This window comes from Mobula birostris, chromosome 1, assembly GCF_030028105.1.
Source record: "Mobula birostris isolate sMobBir1 chromosome 1, sMobBir1.hap1, whole genome shotgun sequence".
NCBI classification, from domain to species: domain Eukaryota; kingdom Metazoa; phylum Chordata; class Chondrichthyes; order Myliobatiformes; family Myliobatidae; genus Mobula; species Mobula birostris.
Window position 1 is genome coordinate 111,863,889 of NC_092370.1, and position 22,965 is coordinate 111,886,853.

Here is a 22,965-nt window from a genome sequence, read left to right on the forward strand (position 1 = left end):
TCTGTTATGGTTCTTGGATTTACTGACTGCCTGCAAGAAAACAAATCTCAGGATTGTATATGATGACATATATGTACTTAGATAATAAGTTTATTTTGAACTTTGAACACTACCTCATTTCCGTTATTTCGAAATGCTCTAGCATTATTACCACACTCCACACTGATTACACTATCTCCCACATCCTTTTTGGTAAATCAAGTACTTCAAATTCAGTATCATCAAAAGTAATATTATCAAAATTAACAAATAATATGTACATATTGCAACTTTAAAAAGTAAACCGTATAACGCTACTGTCGTTTCATACATGATGAGACCATATGAGGCGATTCATATGTGGTGGCAGGGAGTTCAGTAGTCTTACAACCTGGGGGGAGAGAAGATCCTGCCTGGTGGTAGAGAGTCAAATAAGATTGTTGGATAGATGTGAGAAATCATTGACAATGCTAAGGGCCTTGCATACGCAGCGCTCCTGTTAAATATCTATAATGGGTGGAAGGGAGACCCAGATGATCCTCTCAGCAGTCCTTGTAATCCTTTGTAGGGACTTGTGGTCAAATAGCACATGTAGGACCTCACTCACATTCTGACTCCAAGCGGATGTTCCTTTCTTTATCCTTGATTGGATTTACCCATTCCCTGGTTATCCTCTTGCTCTTAATGTATAGAATGCTTTGGGATTTAGTTTAATCCTTCCTGCAAGGTCTTCTCATGAACCCTTCTGGCCTTCCTAATTCCCTTTAAGTCCATTTCTCTATAATCTTCAAGAACTGTCTGATTTTAAATTCCTAAACCTTTAAATGCTTCGTTTTTCTTCTCAACTAACTTCAGCACTTCTCTCAATATCCAGGGTTCCCTTACGTTGCCATCCTTGTCCTTCCTTCTTACTGTGGTCCTGTCCTCCATGCAAGTTAAACACCCTCCACATGTCAATTATGAATGCCCAAAAACAGATGCTCCCAATTCTCCCCAGTTCCTGCCTAATAATCTTATAATTTGCCCTGCTCCAATTTTTTTTTTCCTTCGAGGTCCGTGATCATCTTTACTTAAAGCGATCTTAAAACTTTAGAAATTGTGATTACTATTTCCTTATTGTTCTCCCACTGAGGTCAGTCACATGACCAGGCTCAATTGCCCACACCAGATCCAGTACGGCTCCTCCTCCCATTGGACAATTTAAGAATCCTCCTCGATGCACCTCACCATTTCTTCTCCATCTAACCTCTTACATTAAGGAGGTTGCAGGCAATAATGAGCAAGTTAAAATCACCCATGGCAATACCTGTTGTTTATACATCTGTAAACTGCCTGCATATCTGTTCTTTAATGCTCCCGTGGCTTTTGGCATGGGGGAGGGGGAAGGGGAAGGGGAAGGTTCTGAAGTATAGCCCCAAAGTGTTTTGTACTTTTCTTATTTTTGAGTTCCACAGATATACTCAGTGAATAAGCCCTCCATTATGTCTCCCAAGCGCAGCTGGGCAATTTCTCTTGATTAATGGTGCAACTCACCTCTCTCTTTTACTTCCCTATCTTTTCGGAAAGTTTGAACATTGAGCATCCAGTCCTCCCTCTCCCTTCCCCTTACTTTAAAAATGCTTAGCATTAAGATAAGCACACTTAAACTCTTCCATACTATGTCTATTACCCTGTTCTGCCTGTCCCTCCTTAGGTTTACTGGTCATGATATCGATATTCAGTGGCCACTTTATTAGATACCACCTGTACCTAATAAAGTGGACACTGTATATGCTCGTGGTCTTCTGATGCCGTAGCCCATCCACTTCAAGGATTAATGTGCATGTGTTCAGAGATGTTCTTCTGCACACCACTGTTGTAATATGTGCTTACTTGAGTTACTGTCACCTTCCTGTCCACTTGACCAATCTGGCCATTCTCCTTTGACGCTTTTCACTGACAAGGCGATTTTTCCCACAGAACTGCTGCTCACTGGATGTTTTTTTGTTTATTGCACCATTCTCTGTAAACTCTAGAGACTGTTGTGCGTAAAAATCCCAGGAGATCATCAGTTTCTGAGATACTCAAACCACCCTGCCTGACATTAACACTGTTCCACAGATGAAGTCACTTAGATCACATTCTTCCCCAGTTGGTTTGAACAACAATTGAACCTCTTGACCATGACTGCACGCTTTATACGTTGTTTTGACACATGATTCATTAGATATTTGCATCAAGGTGTACAGATATAACAAATTAAGTGACCACTATATCTTCTTTTCAATCTCTCCACTTCATGTCCTGGTATCTCTGACAGCCAACTTCCTATGCTCAATGTGGGAGTTAAGAAGGAGGCTGAAAAGCAGAACTTCTTCTATCCATGTCAGTGGTGCTGATGTGCACCACAACCTCTGGGTGCTCGCCCTTCACCTTGAGAGTGTTCTGCGGCTGCTCGGAGACATCCTCAGTCTCGCACCCAGGAGGCACCACACCATCCTGGCAGCTCTTTTGCAGCCACAGAATCTCCAGTTGTATCCAAAGCAGCACACATTGCTAAGAGGAATGGCCACAGGTGAATCCTGTACTGTCTGCCTGCATCACTAAAACTCTCTGTGAAAACAAGAATGGGAATGAGATGTATTTGACCCATTCTGTCGCGGTTAAGATACCCTTCTCTCCAATGAACTATTTCATTGCATTGCATTATCAGTCCATTGCCTTTATTTAATTTTATATAAACGTCAAACAATTCCTGAGATATGCTGAACGAGATAGGTCTCGAGTTTGCTGCACTAACTCAGATCATAACCACAACTGGTCCCAATCTTCAAAGTCTTTGACTATTTCTCTTTGGGTGATGGTGCTGTTATGGACTACCCTTCGTATGTAGAACTTGTTGATTTTTAATTTCTGATTTATCTGAAGCTGTTACCATGGAAAACTAATCACCTCAGTTCTATTAATTTCCTTTTGTAATTGCCATCACTTACTTGAACGCCTTCAAACATCACACTGCTAGTTAATTTACTCAAATATTTTTTTACGTCGAAGTACCTGCAATTTCCCTTCAGTAATTACTTACGGATTAGTTCTGCTATTGCTCTCTGTGTTCTCTTCTCTAGCTTTTCTAGTTTTTTTGCCACATCCCTTTTCAGATCCCTGAAAAAAAAACACATTCTTTAGCATTCCAAAATCTTTCTTGGCAATTGCGGAAAGATTGGCATCAACAAGGGAGTGGTAGAATAAATAGACAAAATTAGAAACAAATTGAATAAATTTCATTGCAAATAACATCTTGATTTAATAAAGTCAGTCACATACCAGTCAGGCTTCCTGGGGGCAAGGTTCACCAAGTCCTACAAAGTTAAAAAATAAAACATTAATCAGATTACAACGTGGGAATTCTGTAATCCCACATGAGATTATGGAGGGACATCTGAAGAAACTTTTGAAATGCCCGCTTCGCTGCCGCTCCTACTGAGTGGTCCAGAATCTCCGGAGAAGGCCTCCGAATCCTCTGCTTTGTTTGTTTCGGCGGCTGGGACGAGGTCGAAGGCGCTCGGCAGAGGATGGTGCTCAGGAGGCTGTATTGGAGGGGCTGGTCGGAGGCTCAAAGTTTTCGGACGGACTCAGTGTCGGCTGTCGGGTGCTTCCAATGCATCGGCAGTTGTTGGTGCCTGGAGGTTTATGGCAGGGAGTTTCTTCCTTTTTGCCGCCTGCTATTGGGGACTATCGGAGTCGATCGGGACTTAAGATTTTTTTTTTACAGTGCCCATGGTCTGCTCTTCATCAAATTATGGTATTGTTTTGCACCGCTGTAATTATATGTTATAATTATGTAGTTTTGTCAGTGTTAGTCTTTGGTTTGTCCTGTTTTTTTTTGTGTGTATCATTTTTTAAACGCATGCATTTCTAAATTACAATAAACAAGGACTGAGTGTCCTCATAATCTAATCTAATCACCAAAACCATGCTGAAAAGTAGAGGGAGCAGGACAGTCTGTCAATTGTCTTTCTCCATTATCCCATTACCATTATGACAAGGTAGTAGATATTCAAGAAAGGAGGTGAAAAAACAGGGAAATGGATTGCCATGAGTAGTAAGGAAAATATTAGAATATTTTATAAATGTGGGGAGGGAGGGAGGGAGGGAGGGAGGAAGGAAATATATATATATATATATATATATATATATATGTCTGTGTGTGTGTGTGTGTGTGTGTGTGTGTGTGTGTGTGTGTGTGTGTGTATATGTATGTATGTATATATATATATATATATATATATATATATACATATAAAATATATTTTAGGGAATGCAACCAAATTAGGCAAGGAGAAATCACATTATTTTCTGTAAGGTACTGCACAGCAAGTTGTTTCCTAAAATGAGCTTAAGAAACCGGCTGTAGTGGGTGGAGGACTGATTATGGAGCAAATACAGAATAGAAAAAGTAATTTTAATAGTTAAGTATGATTGGTCTTGTACAGTGAATGGTTGGTAAAGGAGTCTAAAGGACAGACAGAGTATAACATTGTAAAATGGCTGTAATTCTCAAAGGTTCATCAATCCAGACCCAGAATATTACTGCACAAGTTCCCCAGGGCACTATCCTAACTCACTCATATTCAAGCACCACACACAAAATGCTGGAGGAACTCAGCAGGCCGAGCAGCAACTATGGAAACAAGCAAACAGTTAATGTTTCAGGCCAAGACCCTTCATCAGAACTGGAGAAAAAAAGATGAGTAAGGTGAACAGAGGGTGGGGGGGGCAGGGGGGAGGAAGAAATACAAAGAAGCAGGTGATAGGTGAAACCACGGGGGAGGGGTGAACTATGAACAGGAGAGAAGAGCTCTGGGGAAACTCAGACATGGCAAAGCATTGGGACCAGATGATGTGAACCCCAAGGTGTTGAAGGAGTGTGCTGAGCAGCTGTGTGGAGTTCTCCAGAGCATTTTCAATCTGAATTTCAGCTTGGAGATGGTCCCGGCTGTGTGGAAAACATCAGGTGTGGACCCAGAAACCAAGAAGGGCCAACCAAAAACCTTGAATGACTACCGTTCAGTGGCCCTGACCTCTCACAACATGAATACCCATGAGAGGTTGGTCCTGGCTCACCTCTGATCCCTGGTCAGATCAACCCTCAATCCCCTGTAGTTTGCCTACCAGAATCACATTGGAGTCGACGATGCAGTCATCTGCCTGCTGAACAGAACCTGAGCAAGCCACGGCAGCACTGTGAGGATCATGTTTTTCAATTTCTCAAGTGCCTTCGATACCACACAGCCCCCATTGCTAGGGGAAAAGTTCTGTTCAATGCAGGTTGGCACTTTCATTATATCCTGGATAATGGACTGTCTGACTGGCAGACCACAGTTTGTGCTGCTTCAGAGCTGTGTGTCAGACATGGCTATAAGTGTATTTTGATCAGGCCTCAAAACTCTCTGTTTCTTTGTGGACACCAGAGCCAACCAGTTAGGCGATGTAATGAGTCAACCTATAGCCAGGGAAGTGATGACCCCCTCCTGTTAGACTGGTTGAGGTAACATTTTTTACTCTTTCTTTCTTCTCTTCTACCATTTGTATGTCTATGCACTTGTAATGCTACAGTGACATTAATTTCCTTTGGGATCAATAAAGTATCTATCTTAAGAAACTCTGTTTCTTTCTGAACACCAGAGCCAACCAGTTCCCCTCCACCACCACTCTCCTCCATCTGGCAAGAACTGGTCCTCACTCTCAATAATTTCTCCTTTGGTTCCTCCCACTTTCTTCAAACAAAAGGTGTAGCCATGGGCACTCGCATGGGTCCCAGCTATGCCTGCCTGTCTGTCAGCTATGTGGAACAGCCTACACTGGTATCATTGCAACTGCCTATCGTCACAATAGGTCAACGGTAGACGCAATCTCAATGGCTGTCCACACAACTTTAGACCACCTGGACAACACAAACACCTATGTCAGGATGCTGTTCATCGACTGTAGCTCAGCATTTAATACTATCATTCCCACAATCCTGATTGAGAAGTTGCAGAACCTGGGCCGCTGTAACTCCTTCTGCAATTGGATCCTCGACTTGCTAACCGGAAGACTAGATATGACAATAACATACCCTCCTCGCTGACAATCAACACTGGCGCACCTCAGGGATGTGTGCTTAGCCCACTGCTCTACTCTCTATATACACATGACTGTGTGGCTAGGTATAGTTCAACTACCATCTATAAATTGGCTAATGATACAACCATTGTTGGTAGAATCTGAGGTGGTGATGAGAGGGCGTACAGGAGTGAGATATGCCAACTAGTGGAGTGGTACCACTGCAATAACCTGGCACTCAACATCAGTAAGACGAAAGAGCTGATTGTGGACTTTAGGAAGGGTAAGACAAAGGAACACATACCAGTCCTCATCGAGGGATCAGAAATGGAGAGACTGAGTAGCTTCAAGTTCCTGGGTGTCAATACCTCGAAGAATCTAACCTGGTCCCAACGTATCGATGTAGTTATAAAGAAGATATGACAGTGGCTATACTTTATTAGGAGTTTGAAGAGATTTGGCATGTCAACAAATACACTCAAAAACTTCTATAGTTGTACCGTGGAGAGCATTCTGACAGGCTGCATCACTGTCTGGTATGGAGGGGCTACTGCACAGGACCGAAAGAAGCTGCAGAAGGTTGTAAGTCTAGTCAGCTCCACCTTGGGTACTAGCCTACAAAGTACACAGGACATCATTAGGGAGTGGTGTCTCAGAAAGGCAGTGTCCATTATTAAGGACCTCCAGCACCCAGGGCATGCTCTTTTCTCACTGTTACCATCAGGTAGGAGGTACAGAAGCCTGAAGGCACACACTCAGCGATTCAGGAACGAGTTCTTCCCCTCTGCCGATCCCTAACTGGACATTGAATCTTTGGACACTACCTCACTTCTTTTTTTAAAATATACAGTAGTTCTGTTTTTGCAGTTTTTTAAAATCTATTCAATATAAGTAATTGATTTACTTGTTTATTTATTATTTTTATTTTATTTATTATTATCTTTTCTCTGCTAAATTATGCATTGCATTGAACTGCTGCTGCTAAGTTAACAAATTTCACGGCACATGCCAGTGATGATAAACCTGATTCTGATTACTCCCCAAGTTTCCCTATGCTACATCGACAATTGCATTGGTGCCGCTTCCTGCGAAGCTCATCAATTTCACCTCCAACTTCCTCAAATTTACGTGGTCCATTTCCGACACCTCCCTCCCCTTTTTCAATCTTTGTCCATCTCTAGAGACAGTTTATCTACTGATATCTTTTATAAACCCACTGACTCTCACAGCTACCTGGAACATACCCCTTCCCACCCTATTACTTATAAAAATGCCATCCCCTTCTCTCAATTCCTCTGGCCCCACCACATCTGCTCTCAGGATGAGGCTTTTTAGTCCAGAACTAAGGAGATGCCCTCCTTCTTCAAAGAAAGCAGCTTCCCTTCCTCCACCATTAACGCTGCCCTCAACTGCATCTCTTCCATTTCGCGCACATCTACCCTCACCCCATCCTCCTGCCACCCCACCAGGGATAGGGTACCTTTTGTCCTCACCTACCACCTCACCAGCCTCGTCATCCAGCACATAACTCTCCATAATTTCCACCATCTCCAATGGGATCCCACCTCCAAGCATGTCTTCCCTTCCCCCTCCCCACTTTCTGCTTGCCACAGAATCGCTCCCTACGCAACTCTCTTGTCCATTCATCCCTCCCCCAATGATCTCCTTCCTCGCACTTATCCTTGCAAGCGGAACAAGTGCTACATATGCCCCTACACCACCTCCCTCACTACCATTTAGGGCCCCAAACTGTCCTTCCAGGTGAGACAACACTCCACCTGTGAGTCTGTTGGGGTCATCTACTGTATCCAGTGCTTCTGATGCAGCCTCCTGTTTATCAGTGAGACCTGACACAGATTGGGAGGTCACTTCACCGAGCACCTACGCTCCATCTGCCAGAAAAAGCAGGATCTCCCAGTGGCCACTCATTTTAATTCCACTTCCCATCCCTATTCCAACATGTCAGTTCATGGCCTCACTGCCACAATGAGGCCACACTCGGGTTGGAGGAGCAACACTTGTATTCTGTCTGGGTAAGCCCTAACCTGGCGGCATGAACATCGATTACTCGAACTTCCGGTAATGCCCCCTCCTCCACAACCTTCTTCACCATTCCTACTCCCATTTCCTTCTCTCACCTTATCTTCTTACCTGACCATCGCCTCCCTCTGGTGCTCCTCCCCCTTCCTTTTCTTCCATTGCCTTCTGTCCTCTCTTATCAGATTCCTCCTTCATTAGCCCTTTATCTCTTTCACTAATTGACTTCCCTGCTCTTTACTTCAACCCTCTCCCCACCCAGTTTCACCTATCACCTTGTATTTCTTCCTCCCTTCTCCTCACCTTCTTATTCTGAATTCTCTTATTTTTTTCTCCAGTTCTGCTGAAGGCTCTTGGCCCAAAACATCAACTGTTTACTCTTTTCCATAGATGCTGCCTGGCCTGCTGAGTTCCTCCAGCATTTTGTGTGCTTTCTTGATTATCCAGCATCTGCAGATTTTCTCATTTATAATTCACTCATGTTCAGCTGTTTTAATGACCTACCATTTATCAAGTCAGAAGTGGGGTGTTGATGAAAGAGTGTTCAATTCCATTTTCAATAAAGATGCTTTCTATCTGACATGAACACGAGAACACAAAAGAAAGGAGCAGAAACTGACCTTTTAGCCCATTGACAAACATGAGAAAATCTGTAGATGCTGGAAATCCAAAGCAACATAAACAAAATGCTGGAGGAACTCAGCTGGCCAGGCAGCATCTATGGAGAAGAGTAAACAGTCAATATTTCAGCATGAACCACATAACAGAACTAGAAATAAATGCTGCTAATGCTACCATGGGTGGTGGAATAGAGAAACATCTCTACTAAAGGAGGTGCAAGGCTCTCCTTCCCTCCACTAGCCTGCAGGTGACTCTTGGGCAAGGTTAATGCCCTCGAACAGGGTCACGTGAAGACATGGGAACAGGGGTGGATGGTCATAAGAGCAGCTGGTGCACATCACAAGTCCTGGTTATGCGAACGCTGATGCCATGCAGCCAACCTCTGAGAGTATTGATAATAGCTGGGGTCACCTGTATTGTAAAGACATTACCCACAAGGCAGTAGCAAACTACTTCTGTAGAGCAACTTGCCAAGAACAATTATGGTCAAGAGACGATGATCTCCCACATCATACGACAAGGCACATGATGATGATGAGGATGATGAATGCTACCAGTCCTGAAAAAACAAGTTAAAAATAAAATCCAAGCTATGAAATTAGGAAGAAAAAGAGTGGCAAGGGCATAAAACCAAGGGCATCTGTAAATCATTACAGATCATTTAATTGATCAGTAAGCAGGTTGAGGTGGGGATTTTTGGAATTAGTTTACTGCATTTATTTTCATGGAGGGAGATGATACATCAATACTTAGGAAGAATAATACAGAATATTGGAAATGACAGACATGAAAGGACAATAACACAGGAGCAGAATTGGGTAATTTGGCCCCTCAAGTCTGATAGTCAAAGCAAAGCTTTTTTTGTTGTTGTTGTTCCTCTCCACGCACTGTGGTACACCAGGTGGCAACCTTGCCATTTCCTTTGCATTTGGTTGTTTTTTTATGAGGCCGAATTGTTAGCTCCATCTCAACTCAGCCTGGATGGAAAACGTGCAAGAGGCTGGCCAAATTTGAACCCAGGACCGCTCATCTCGAAGTCTGAGGCTACTACATCACCAGCCAGCTCAGCAAAAAAAAAAGGCAAAACTGACCATGTGGTTGACAGTGAGGTACCAATAGATTAGTTTAGAGAGAATTAATAAAAGTGAGAAATGGAATTCAATCTGAAGCAGCATGACTCAATGTAAGACAAAAGGGGTGAATAGATTAAAATTAGGAAAGTACAGAAGAACAGAAGGACTTTGTGATCTACATCCACAAATCCTCAAAGGAGACAACACAGGAAACAAAATAGTGGCAGTCAGATGCTTACCTTTAGAGGCCAGGATAGAATGCAAAAACAAGAGATCATGTTGTAACTGTATAAACTACTTTAAGGCCTCAGGTAGACTATTATACATATTTCAAGAAGATTTAACATTAGGGATGCAACAAAAATGATTGCATTTAAGCTTCTAGGCTGGAAATTTGTGGTTGTGAGGGTTATAGGGACAAAGGGCAGTGGTTTTCTTTCAAACAGAGGCACAGATTACTTAATTCACAAGCACAACAACCTAAATAGAGTCATCAATCTACAGGTTTTTGTTCAATTATAGGAATAAAGGTTAGTTAAAAACACTTCCTCTCAAATAATGTGAACATGGAACTTAATGCCTCACAAAGCATGAAGGAAAAAGCATTCATTAGATTTAAAAGACATTTGGATGAGCACTTGAAGAGCAATAACATACAAGGTAATACATTTGGCTAGTGGGTGTAACCCAAGCTACTCAATTTTTGACTGGCATAGCGCAGTGAGTTAAATGGCATTACCTTATGCAACAGGTCAAGAATGGAAATGCAAAATAACTTCTGAAAAAGTGAAACCGGACCTGATATAGAACTTCAGTCACAATATGAAACGCATATTTGAGTTGAAGAGCCTCGTGGTCCCTCTTTCTCAACGTTCTTAAGCTGTTTTCTATTAATTATTGACCAACAGGTTGACCATACATGGACATTAATTAGACCCAAGTCTGGTTCTATTAAGTAAAGAGGGGGCTTAATTCTTCTGTGATATATTCCAAAAAGGCAATGCACATTACAGGGCAATCGTAACAATGGAAATCTTACCAATACTCTTATCGGCAATTTGTGTTAATATGACATTTAATTTTTTCATTACCTGTTGAATAATTGAGGACAAATCTAACAATTAGATCTTGCTATTCAAATGTAGGAAATTGAAGATGGTGAAGTTCAATCACAATACAAAATAGTAGAACAGACTCAAAGGGGCATATGGGCTACACCTAGCCTAATGTATTTCCTCTCCACAGCAAGATGTTAAGAGACCAAGCTCCCTGTTTCAATTACTTTTTTTGTGGTTAAAATGAACGAGGAAGACTCCAATAATCCACTACCAATATTCAGAAATTCATTGGCTCAGCATCCATGACTGGGTGTCATTTGCAGTATTCCCTTGAAAATGCCCTGCCCTGGTTTTAACCCCCTTGAAACCGGCCAGTGCCCCAATTCCCATGTTCCCTTTCAGCTCAGTTCACTGTAATATTTATTGTTATTGTGTAACATCTTAAAAAGCGTTTTTGGGGTATCAACAGAAATAACATCCAAAAGTCTGGAAAATCAGCCACTCCAAAGTTCTAACAATGGATTATCAAAGAACTACTGCACTAATTTCAGTACTTATCGGTCAATCTGAAACATGTATCTCTGCAGATGCTGCCTGCCCCTTTTGAAATATTTCCAGATTTCCCTCAGGATTTTTACTTCAACTACATCATCTGTCAATCTTTAAAACTCAGATTTCTGCATTTCATAAAACACTGGCATCAGGTAAATTCCTGGTGTTAACTTGTCTGTTAGTTTACAATTGTTGCTCCTTAATTACTAACAGTAACTTGTCGCTCAACAGTTCCAACAATAGTCCTTCTGCGGCATTTTGACCATTGTTGGCCTACATGTAGGCCTACACAGTACATCTGCACAGTAGTGAACTACACTAAATGCAAATCTAATCCTGAATTTCTGTTATGCAATGTATTTAGTTATTTACTGCTTCCGCTATCAGGTGACTTTTCTTTTCCCAAGCCCTGGAGCACCGATACTTTGGACCAGCATGGTCTTATGATCATATTTTGAGCTACTTTAATACAGAGCTAATGAAGTACTATCTAGTTTTCCTTGTTATCGGCTTTTCCAAAGGGTTAAGTTTAAAGCGAGATCCTAATTTACTCCAAAAGAAATGACGTACCACTTCTTCAATGACAGGTTCAGGCTTCCCTGCTTCAAGCTGGTCTTTCACCTTATCTTCAACTGTGAACACAAAAATTACAGTAAATAGCCATGAACAGATGAAGAATTGAATTCAGCGCTCTGTAAGTCACACGATTAAAGCAACCACCTAAGGAGGACGAGGACAAGCGAGTGAGTGAAAACAGCTCACTGCCCTCGTGCCAATAAACAAGTTGCTGCATACTTGCAAATAGAAGATGAAGTTACGTCTAGCTAGAATAGGATGAAGACCTGAACTAAGCACTCAATGTGTAATATTTCCATTGGAGAACAGAAAGAAAGGAAGGGAGCATTTTCTGGAACTCCTTACCCAAACTTGGGATGGTACAAGAACCAATTTACACAAGTTGGGGTCGAGATTCAAGACTCAGAGAACATGCCATTGTGGGAAGTAAACCATTCAAGCTATAATGCTTGAACTTTCTCTTTATGATTAGAAGTTGAAATAAAGGAAAATACTGTTTTGCACCAAATTCAGCACACAGAACTAAATGTTGTTGAAATCACAAAACAAGCTATCCATTCAACATCAAGGTGCCATATTTATATTTGCTGATGACACCACTGTTGTTGGCCGAATCAAAGATGGTGACAATTCAGCATATTGGAGAGAGACAGAAATCTAGCTGAGTGGTGCCACAACAACCACTGCCTCTCACCCAATGTCAGTAAGATCAAGAAGCTTGTTATTGACTTCAGGAGGAGGAAACCGAAGGTTTGTGAGCCAGTCCACTTCGGGAGATCAGAGGTGGAGAGGGTCAGCAACTTAAAATTCCTCAATATTATTATTTCAGAAGATCTGTCCTGAGCCCAGCACACAAGTGCAATTCTGAAGAAAGCACAGCAGTACCTTTACCTCCTTAGAAGTTAGCAAAGATTCAGCATGAAATCTAAAACTTTGACAAACTTCTATAGATGTGTGGTAGAGAGCAACACTGGTTGCATCAGAGCCTGGCAGAGAAACACCAATGCTGTTGACTCGAAAAACCATACAAAAACTAGTGAATATGGCCCAGTCCATCACAGGTTAAGCCTTCCCCAACACTGAGCACATCTACATGAAGCGCTGTTGCAGGAAACCAACATCCATCATCAAGGACCCCCACCACTCAGGCCATACTCTTCTCGCTGCTGCCATCAGGAAAGTGATACAAGAGTCTCAGGACCCACACCACCAGGTTCAGGAAAAGTTATTATCCCTCAAACATTAGGCTCTTGAACCAGAAAGGATACCTTCACTTATCTCATCACTGAACTGTTCCCACAAACCACGGACTCAACTTCAAGAACTCTATCTCATGTTCTCTATATTTATTTCTTATTTTTTTATCTCTTGTATTTGCAGTTTGTTATACTTTGCACATTGCTTGTTTGTCCGTCCAGTTGGGTACGGTTTTTCATTAATTCTATTCCATTTCTTGGATTTACTGTGTACGCCCACAAGAAAATGAATCTCGGGGTTGTATATGGTGACATATATACTTTAATAATAAATTTACTTTGAAATTTGAACTCCTGAGATTATTACATTTCATACTTGATGTACATAATTGTGTTTACCAAGTAAAACCTATATTTGTAAATGCTTCCATTTCTTTCATTTTACCAACAAAAAAATGGCACTTAAAAGTCTTTCCTGCCATAAACTGTTTGTCCACAACAGTAACAAACTATTAAAATTGCCTGAACATAATGAATTAGAGAGTGGAATATCTTCCATTAAACCTGTTATTTCATTCTTAAATAGATTTTTCGACCCAACAGTGATATCTTGAAGTAATATACCTGTGAGAGAGCTACTGAGGACCTGGACATGGGCTGCATCTCACAAGATACTAACCTGAGGCTGGTTTGACATTGGGCACGAGACGTTCCTTCAATTCTTTGTCTTCTGGGACATAGTTGCGCAACTTTAATTCTCTGGAAGAAAATCAAAAGACAGTTGAAAAATACAAAATAAGTTGATATAAAATTAGTTCTTTAAAATATGTATCAGGAATGATCAAGATGTTACCCTGGCTTAACAGCAAGTTTTTGCCACTGGATCAGAAGTTTATGGAATTGAGTTCCACTCCGGAGATTTGAACACATTATTCAGAATATAGCAAGGCAGAACTGACAGAATCATGCAAACAACAGGAATTCTGCAGATGCTGGAAATTCAAGCAACACACATAAAAGTTGCTGGTGAACGCAGTAGGCCGGGCAGCATCTCTAGGAAGAGGTGCAGTCGACGTTTCAGGCCGAGACCCTTCATGCAAACTGTAGTTTTGTCCATGTTTTCAAGTGTCTTTTATAAAAATGTATTTTTTCCACACTTCCTAAATTATTTCCTTATTATACTGCAAATTGGTGCATAAATACAATGCACAGGATCGCAAGAGGCTGCAGAGGGTTGTAGACTTGACCAATTCTTTCATGACCACAACCCTCCCTGTCATTGAGGACATCTTCAAGAGGGATTGCCTCAAGAAGGCAGCATCCATAAGGGCCTTCAACATCTGGGAAATGACCTATTTCGATTACTACTATCAGGAAAGGGTTACAGGAATATTTCTTTAGTTCTGTAACTTTGTAATTTTTGTCATACTCAGTACTGCTGCCACAAACCAATCCATTTCACCACATAGTGATAATAAACCCAATTCTGTCACTTAAAAGCAGCAAATGTCATTTCAATATTAAATGTTTTAAAGTTAAGCCAAAGTAATAACACAACAAACAAGAGGTCTGAAGTGCAGGGATCAGCTTCCGAAGGCAGAACAACAGTAAAAATCTACAGTACTGTTCTGTCGAAATGATGATGAAGAAAATAGGAATAAGAATAGGATTAGATATTCTCTTCTAATCATCTCTCAGATTTAATTTCTCAATCATCCTGTCACCTCTCCATCTACCAAGACAGTATCTACAAATCTATAGTGGTTTCTTTCAAACAAACCAAAAGCGCTCAGGGGCTAAGCATAGATGTTTGACACTGTGTGACACGCTCTCCACAAATAAGATGCAAGTTGGTGAAAGTACATACAGTATGCTCAATCCCTTACTGAGAGACCAATAAAATCAACTGTCTTGAAATAATAAAATGAATGAAACTAAGACTAATGAAATAAACAGTCTAAGCATATTCAAAAGTACTTAAACCAAGCCGTCTTAAGTGTAATTAAACGATAAGCGAAGTGGTCAATGAAAAAATATTCCCGGCTGCCTCTAACCAGCCTAAAACTTGAACTAAGAACAAAGCATGAGTACGTAACTATACTCTTCACTTCTACCACACCCCAACCCACATAACAAATCACCCGTAATAAACGCGCAACACAATATACAATACAGATACACACAATAGAAAACCCATCTGCCTCTCAATCTATATACTCCTTGAAATGTTTCACTCTTACCCAGTATTTAGTCAACTAGCTTTATGTAACTGCACATTTTTGTTTTTGATAAGTCTGTGAAATGCTTTAGGATTGTTTAGCTAAGCTGATGTTTCATAAATGGAAATTTTATCCTTGACTGTATTCATACATATATACATCACAGAAACAGCTGTTCAACCCTAGTCACTTATGCCAACCTATAAAACTTCCCTATTCACATACTTGTCCAATTATCTGACATATAGTAACTGTACTGTAGCTGCCTCTACCATCAATTCCAAAAGATCATTCCATGTTCCTACCAGCAAAAGGAATTTGGCCAAAGATCTCTTTCAATTTCCTGAAGAGGACAAAAGACAGGTTTAAACACACTCACAACACGCTGGAGGAACTCAGCAGGTCGGGCAGCATCCGTGGAAAAGATCAGTCGACGTTTCGGGCTGGAACCCTTCGTCAGGACTGTAGGGGGAAGGGGCAGATGCCCTATAAAGAAGGTGGGAAGGAGAAGGCTGGTAGGTTCCAGTTGAAAAACCAGTAAGGGGAAAGATAAAGAGGTGGGGGAAGGTAGGCAGGGAGGTGATAGGCAGGAAAGATGAAGAAAGAATAGGGGAAAACGCAATGGGTAGTAGAAGGAGGTGGAACCAAGAGGGAGGTGGTAGGCAGCTGGGGGTGGGGGCAGAGTGACAAAGGGATAGGGGAAGGGAGGGGGAGGGAATTACCGGAAGTTGGAGAATTCTATGTTCATACCAAGGGGCTGGAGACTACCTAGACGGTATATGAGGTTTTGCTCCTCCAACCTGAGTTTAGCCTCATCATGGCAGTAGAGGAGGCCATGTATGGACATATCTGAATGGGAGTGAGAAGCAGAGTTACTGGGAGATTCTGTCTGTTTTGGTGGACGGAGTGGAGGTGCTCGACGAAGCAGTCCCCCAATCTGCGTCGGGTTTCACCGGTGTAAAGGACGCCGCACTGGGAGCACCGGATGCAATAGATGATCCCAACAGACTCACAAGTGAAGTGTTGCCTCACTTGGAAGTACTGTTTGGGGCCCTGAATGGTGGCAAGAGAGGAGGTGTAGGGACAGGTGTAGCACTTGCGCTTACAGGGATAAGTGCCGGGTGGGAGATCCGTGGGGAGGGACGTGTGGACCAGGGAGTCGCAGAGGGAACGATCCCTGCGGAAGGCGGAGAGGGGTGGAGAGGGAAAGATACGCTTAGTGGTGGGGTCCTGTTGAAGGTGGCGGAACTTGCGGAGGATAATGTGTTGGATCCGGAAGCTAGTGGGGTGGTAGGTGAGGACAAGGGGAACTGTCCCTGTTGTGGTGGCGGAAGGATGGGGTGAGAGCCGAAGTGCAGGAAATGGAGGAGATGTGGGTGAGGGCATCATTGATGACAGCAGAAGGGAAATCATGATCCTTAAAGAAAGAGGACATTTGAGATGTCCTGGAACGGAAAACCTCATCCTCGGAGCAGATGCAGCGGAGACGGAGGAACTGGGAATAGGGAATGGCATTTTTGCATGTGGCGGGGTGGGAAGAGGTACAGTTGAGGTAGTTATGAGAGTCAGTGGGCTTGCAGAAGGTGTCAGTGAACAGTCTGTCTCCAGAGATGGAGACCGAGAGATTGAGAAAGGGGAGAGAAGTGTCCGAGATAGACCAAGTGAATTTGAGGGCTTGGTGGAAGTTAGAAGTAAAGTCGATGAAATTGACGAGCTCAGCATGGGTGCAGGAAGCAGCACCAATGTAGTCGTCAATGTACCGAAGGAAAAGTTGGGGAGCAGTACCAGAATAGCAACACACATCAAAGTTGCTGGTGAACGCAGCAGGCCAGGCAGCATCTCTAGGAAGAGGTGCAGTCGACGTTTCAGGCCGAGACCCTTCGTCAGGACAAACTGAAGGAAGAGTGAGTAAGGGATTTGAAAGTTGGAGGGGGAGGGGGAGATCCAAAATGATAGGAGAAGATAGGAGGGGGAGGGATAGATCCAAGAGCTGGACAGGTGATAGGCAAAAGGGGATATGAGAGGATCATGGGACAGGAGGTCCAGGAAGAAAGACAAGCGGGGGGGGGGGGGGGGGGAGAGACCCAGAGGATGGGCAAGAAGTATATTCAGAGGGACAGAGGGAGAAAAAGGAGAGTGAGAGAAAGAATGTGTGCATAAAAATAAGTAACAGATGGGGTACGAGGGGGAGGTGGGGTCTTAGCGGAAGTTAGAGAAGTCGATGTTCATGCCATCAGGTTGGAGGCTACCCAGACGGAATATAAGGTGTTGTTCCTCCAACCTGAGTGTGGCTTCATCTTTTACAGTAGAGGAGGCCGTGGATAGACATGTCAGAATGGGAATGGGATGTGGAATTAAAATGTGTGGCCACTGGGAGATCCTGCTTTCTCTGGCGGACAGAGCGTAGATGTTCAGCAAAGCGGTCTCCCAGTCTGCGTCGGGTCTCGCCAATATACCAGAATAGGTTTGGAGCACAGACTGTTCCACATAACCAACGAAGAGGCAGGCATAGCCAGGGCCCATGCAAGTTCCCATAGCTACACTCTTGGTCTGAAGAAAGTGGGAAGAGCCAAAAGAGAAGTTATTGATTGTGAGAACCAGTTCTGCCAACCGGAGAACGGTAGTGGTGGTGGGGAACTGGTGAGGTCTATTATCCAGAAAGTAGCGGAGGGCTTTGAGGCCTTCTTGATGGGGAATGGAGGTGTATAGGGATTGGACATCCATAGTGAAAATGAAGCGGTTGGGACCGGGAAACTGGAAGTTATTGAAGAGGTGGAGGGCATGGGATGTATCCCAGATGTAGGTGTGGAGAGACTGAACTATGGGTGACAAAATGGAGTCCAGGTAGGCAGATACAAGTTTGGTGGGACAGGAGCAGGCAGAAACTATGGGTCTGCCAGGACAGTCAGGCTTGTGGATCTTGGGAAGGAGGTAAAACCGAGCGGTACGGGGTGTGGGAATTATGAGCTTAGTGGCTGAGGATGGAAGGTCTCCAGAGTTGATAAGGGCGGTGATGGTACGGGAGACAATGGTTTGATGTTTTTTGGTGGGGTCCTGTTCCAGGGGTAAGTAAGAGGAAGTGTCAAAGAGCTGCCGTTTGGCCTCAGTGAGGTACAGGTCCATCCGCCAGACTACTACAGCACCACCTTTGTCAGCGGGTTTGATGGGGAGGTTGGGGTTAGTGTGGAGAGAGTGGAGGGCAGTGCGTTCAGAAGGAGTGAGGTTGGAACAGGAGAGAGGAGTAGTGAAGTTGAGACAGTTGATGTCTCGGCGACAGATGGAGATAAAAAGATCGAGTGCAGGTAGAAGGCCCAAGATCCCTCCGGATCCAACACATTATCCTCCGCAACTTCCGCCACCTTCAACAGGACCCCCCCGCCCCCCCCCTCCCACTAAGCATGTCTTTCCGTCTCCGCGTTCCGCAGAGATCGGTCCCTCCGCGACTCCCTGGTCCACACGTCCCTCCCCACGGATCTCCCACCCAGCACTTATCCCTGTAAGCGCAAGTGCTACACCTGTCCCTACACTTCCTCTCTTGCCACCATTCAGGGCCCCAAACAGTACTTCCAAGTGAGGCAACACTTCACTCGTGAGTCTGTTGGGGTCATCTATTGCATCCGGTGCTGCCTCCTCTACATCAGTGAAACCCGACGCAAATTGGGGGACCGCTTCGTCGAGCACCTCCGCTCCATCCGCCAAAACAGACAGGATCTCCCAGTAACTCTGCTTCTCACTCCCATTCAGATATGTCCATACATGGCCTCCTCTACTGCCATGATGAGGCTAAGCTCAGGTTGGAGGAGCAACACCTCATATACCATCTAGGTAGTCTCCAGCCCCTTGGTATGAACATAGAATTCTCCAACTTCCAGTAATTCCCTTCCCCTCCCTTCCCCTATCCCTATGTCACTCTGCCCCCTCCCCCAGCTGCCTATCACCTCCCTCATGGTTCCCCCTCCTTCTACTACCCATTGTGTTTTCCCCTATTCTTTCTTCATCTTTCCTGCCTATCACCTCCCTGCCTCCCTTCCCCCACCTCTTTATCTTTCCCCTTACTGGTTTTTCACCTGGAACCTACCAGCCTTCTCCTTCCCACCCTCCCCCCACCTTCTTTATATGGCCTCTGCCCCTTCCCCCTACAGTCCTGACGAAGGGTTCCATCCTGAAACGTCGACCGATCTTTTTCACGGATGCTGCCCGACCTGCTGAGTTCCTCCAGCATGTTGTGAGTGTTGCTTTGACCCCAGTATCTGCAGATTATTTTGTGTTTACAAAAGACAGGTTTGTCTTTTGTCCTCTTCATGCATTATTGCCTTTTGTCCTTTCGAGGGAATGAATACAAGTAAGGAATTGCATGCAGATGACACTAACAGGTGTGTCATAGACATGAACGTTGACAAATGTTACAAGGGAATCTTGATCAACTAGGCACGTAGCTGCAAAATGTCAAATGGTATTCAATCCAGCTATGTGCAAGGTGGTGCATTTTGGCAAGCCAGACCAAGGTAGGACTTCCATCATTAAAAGGTAGAGCTCTAGATACAGTGTTAAAGAACAGAGGAATGCAAGAGTACAAATACATAGTCATGTGAAAGTGATATCACAAGTCAATAGAGTGGTGAAAAAGGCATTTGGCACTCAGCCTTCATGAGTCAGCGCTCTAAGTACAATATTTGGGATGTTGTGGGGCAGTTGCACAAGATGCTGGTGGGGCCACACATAGATTGCATACATCTTTGGTTATCTTGCTACAGGAAGCTGAAAAGAGTGGAATGATTCACAAGAACATTACCAGGATCTTTGGGCCCAAGTTATAGGGAAGGGTATAAGCTGGTGAAGACTTGATTTGTTGGAGCACAGGAGATCAAAGGTTGACCTTGGAGGTGTTTAAAATCATGACAGACAGATGGGGAAATGAACAGTCTCCTCCTCTCCCCACCCCACCCCCACCCCCAGTAAAGGATCAACTGAAGGCACAGAATTAAGGTAAAAGATGAAAGAATTAAAAGGAAACAGCCAATCAGCAATTCGGGTGCATGAGAATATGTAGCTCACTTGAGGACATAAGGCATTGATTCACAGCAGTCTGGTATTTGAACAGTGGCCAATCAGTGACTTGGATTGATTGGCAAGAACAAATTAAAACAAGACAGAGACAAGCTGAGCAGAAGTTGTTGGAGTAAGGAATGTTTGAGTGGTTATTTGAAGCTTTAGCTCTTCGAGGCTTCAGAGAGGAGAGCCTTGAGGGAGTAAAGACAAAAAAGCTGCAGGTATACACTTTTCCCCAGTTTATTTATTGCTCCCTTCTTTATATTTGCACAATTCAAACAGTAAGGATGCCAGGCAGGATAGTTGAGTGCTCCTCTTGTGGGATGTGGGAAGGCAGGGAGACCTCCAGTATAGGTAACGACTTCACCTGCAGGAATTGCATCCAGCCGCAGCTTCTAACACTGCACATAAGGAGTTGGAGCTGGAACTTGATTAACTGTGGACCTTTTGGGGAGGCTAAGAGTGATGGATAGGACACATACAAGTAGTTAGGAGACTAGGTGACAGTCTGGAAAGAGAAAGGGGTTAAACAGCCAGTGCAAAGTACCCTGTGGTCACCCCCCTCAATAGGTATACCACTTTGGATACTGTTGGGGGGAGGGGTGGGGAGAATGACCTAGAAGAGGAAAGTCACAGTGATTAGGTCTCTGGCACTGAGTCTGGCTCTGTGGCTCAAAAGGGATGGGGGGAGAAGAGGTAGGCTGTGGTAATAGGAGGAACAAAAAGGAGGTTCTGTGAATGAGATTCCTGGGTGACATGTTGCCTCCCAGGTGCTAAGACCCAGGACATCTCGGATGGAGTCCTCAGCATTCTCAAGTGGGAGTGTGAGCAGCGAGAGGTCATGGTCCATGTAGGTACCAATGACATAGGTAAGAAGAGTGATGAGGTTCTGCAAAGTGAGTTCAAAGAGTTAGGTGTTAAGTTAAAGGACAGGTTTGTTATCTCAGAACTGCTACCCGTGCATGTGTTAATGAGACCAGAAATAGGAAGATCAAACATTTTGAAACATGGCTAAAGAGATGGTGGGTGCGGGGGGGGGGGGGGGGAGGGGAGGGGTCAGATTTCAAGACCATTGGGCTCTCTTCCAGGGAAGTTGGGATCTGTACAGAAGAGATAGCTTGCACCTGAACTGGCAGGGGATTAATATCCTAGCATTGCACAATGGGGTTTAAACCAGCGTTGCAAGGGGGTGGTTACCAGAGTGCCAGAACAGATAGTGGAGAGGCTGTGGAGAAAGATGTTATTAAGACCTCAGACAAAGTCAGGAATCAAAAGGTTGAGCATGGTACGACTAGTGTTCTGAACTGTGTATATTTCAATGCAAGTAGTATTGTAAAAGAGGCAGACGAGTTCAGGGTATAGATAATACATGGAATTATGATACTGTAGTCATTTGTGAGCCTTTGTTGCACTTAAAACAATGGAATCATGGATTAAAGGGGAAGGGGTCAGGGAAGTCAGGGAATATGCCACGGCAGTTCTCAGTCCATTCGGACTGCAGAACTCATCTAATGAGGCTTCATAGATGGAAATAGGAAAAACAGAAAGGTATGAACATGTTAATGTGGCTATTTTATAGACCACCCAACAGTGTGTGGGATTTAGAGGAACAAATTTGTAGAGAGACCGCAGACTTGTTGCAAGAAACACAAGGTTGTTATAGTAGGTGGTTTGATCTTTCCACATATTGCTGGGTACTTACATACTCTAAAAGGACTAGATGTGATAGTTTGTCAAACGTGTTCAGGAAAGTTTCCTTAATCAGAACACAGAAGTCCCAACAACGAGAGTGCTCTCCTGTTAGGGAATGAGAAAGGGCAGGTGACAAAAGTTTCTGTAAGGGAACACTCTGCACCTAGTGATCACAATGCCATTACTTTCAAAGTAATGGAAAACATGGAAAAAGATAGGTCTGGGTGATCCGTTGGGACCAATGGCTGGTCTGCAAGTTGAGATTCTAAATTGGAGTAAAGCCTAGTTTGATAGGATCAGAAAGTATCTGGCAAGTGTGGAGTAGGACAGGCTGTTTTCTGGCAAAGGTGTACTTAGTAAGTGGGAGGCTTTCAAAAGTAATATTTTGAGAGTACAAAGCTAGTATGTGCTTGTCAGAATAAAAGGTAAAGTAACAAGTTTAGGAAACCTTGTTTTTGAGAGATATTGAGGCCCTGGTTCAGAAAACAAAAGGAGATGCACAGCAAATACAAGCAAGTAGGAACAAATGAGGTACTTATAGAGTATAAGAAATACAAGAGAACATTTAAAAAAGAAATCAAGAGAGCTAAAGGCAGGACATGGTTGCTCTAGCAGGCAAGGTGGAGACTCCTAAGGGAGTCCAAAGATATGCTAAGAGCAAAAGGATTGCAAGAGACAAAACTGGTCCATTGGAAGATCAGAATGATAATCTAAACATGGAGCCAAAAGAGATGGGGGAGATCATAAGTGGATCTTTTGTATCTGTATTTACTTGGGAGACGTACACTGAGTCTAGAAAAGTGAAGCAAAGAAGCAGCCGGGTTATGGA

General features: G+C 43.5%; 1 protein-coding gene across 2 annotated transcripts in view; it reads right to left on the minus strand.

The window, feature by feature from the left end:
• The window catches only part of ccdc12 (coiled-coil domain containing 12), a 95,332-nt gene that overhangs the window by 2,695 nt on the left and 69,672 nt on the right, over nt 1–22,965 (minus strand). The window contains exons 3-7 of one of the 2 annotated variants that reach the window (XM_072260320.1): nt 13,856–13,935; nt 11,975–12,036; nt 8,721–8,818; nt 3,283–3,317; nt 3,056–3,120 (exon numbers count right to left, since the gene is read on the minus strand). In XM_072260320.1, coding sequence (XP_072116421.1) covers nt 3,308–3,317; nt 8,721–8,818; nt 11,975–12,036; nt 13,856–13,935 — 250 coding nt within the window. In that variant the 3' untranslated portion in view covers nt 3,056–3,120; nt 3,283–3,307. Of the gene's footprint in view, nt 1–3,043; nt 3,121–3,282; nt 3,318–8,720; nt 8,819–11,974; nt 12,037–13,855; nt 13,936–22,965 lie in introns of those variants that run through there. The other variant, XM_072260311.1, reaches the window with a different exon arrangement.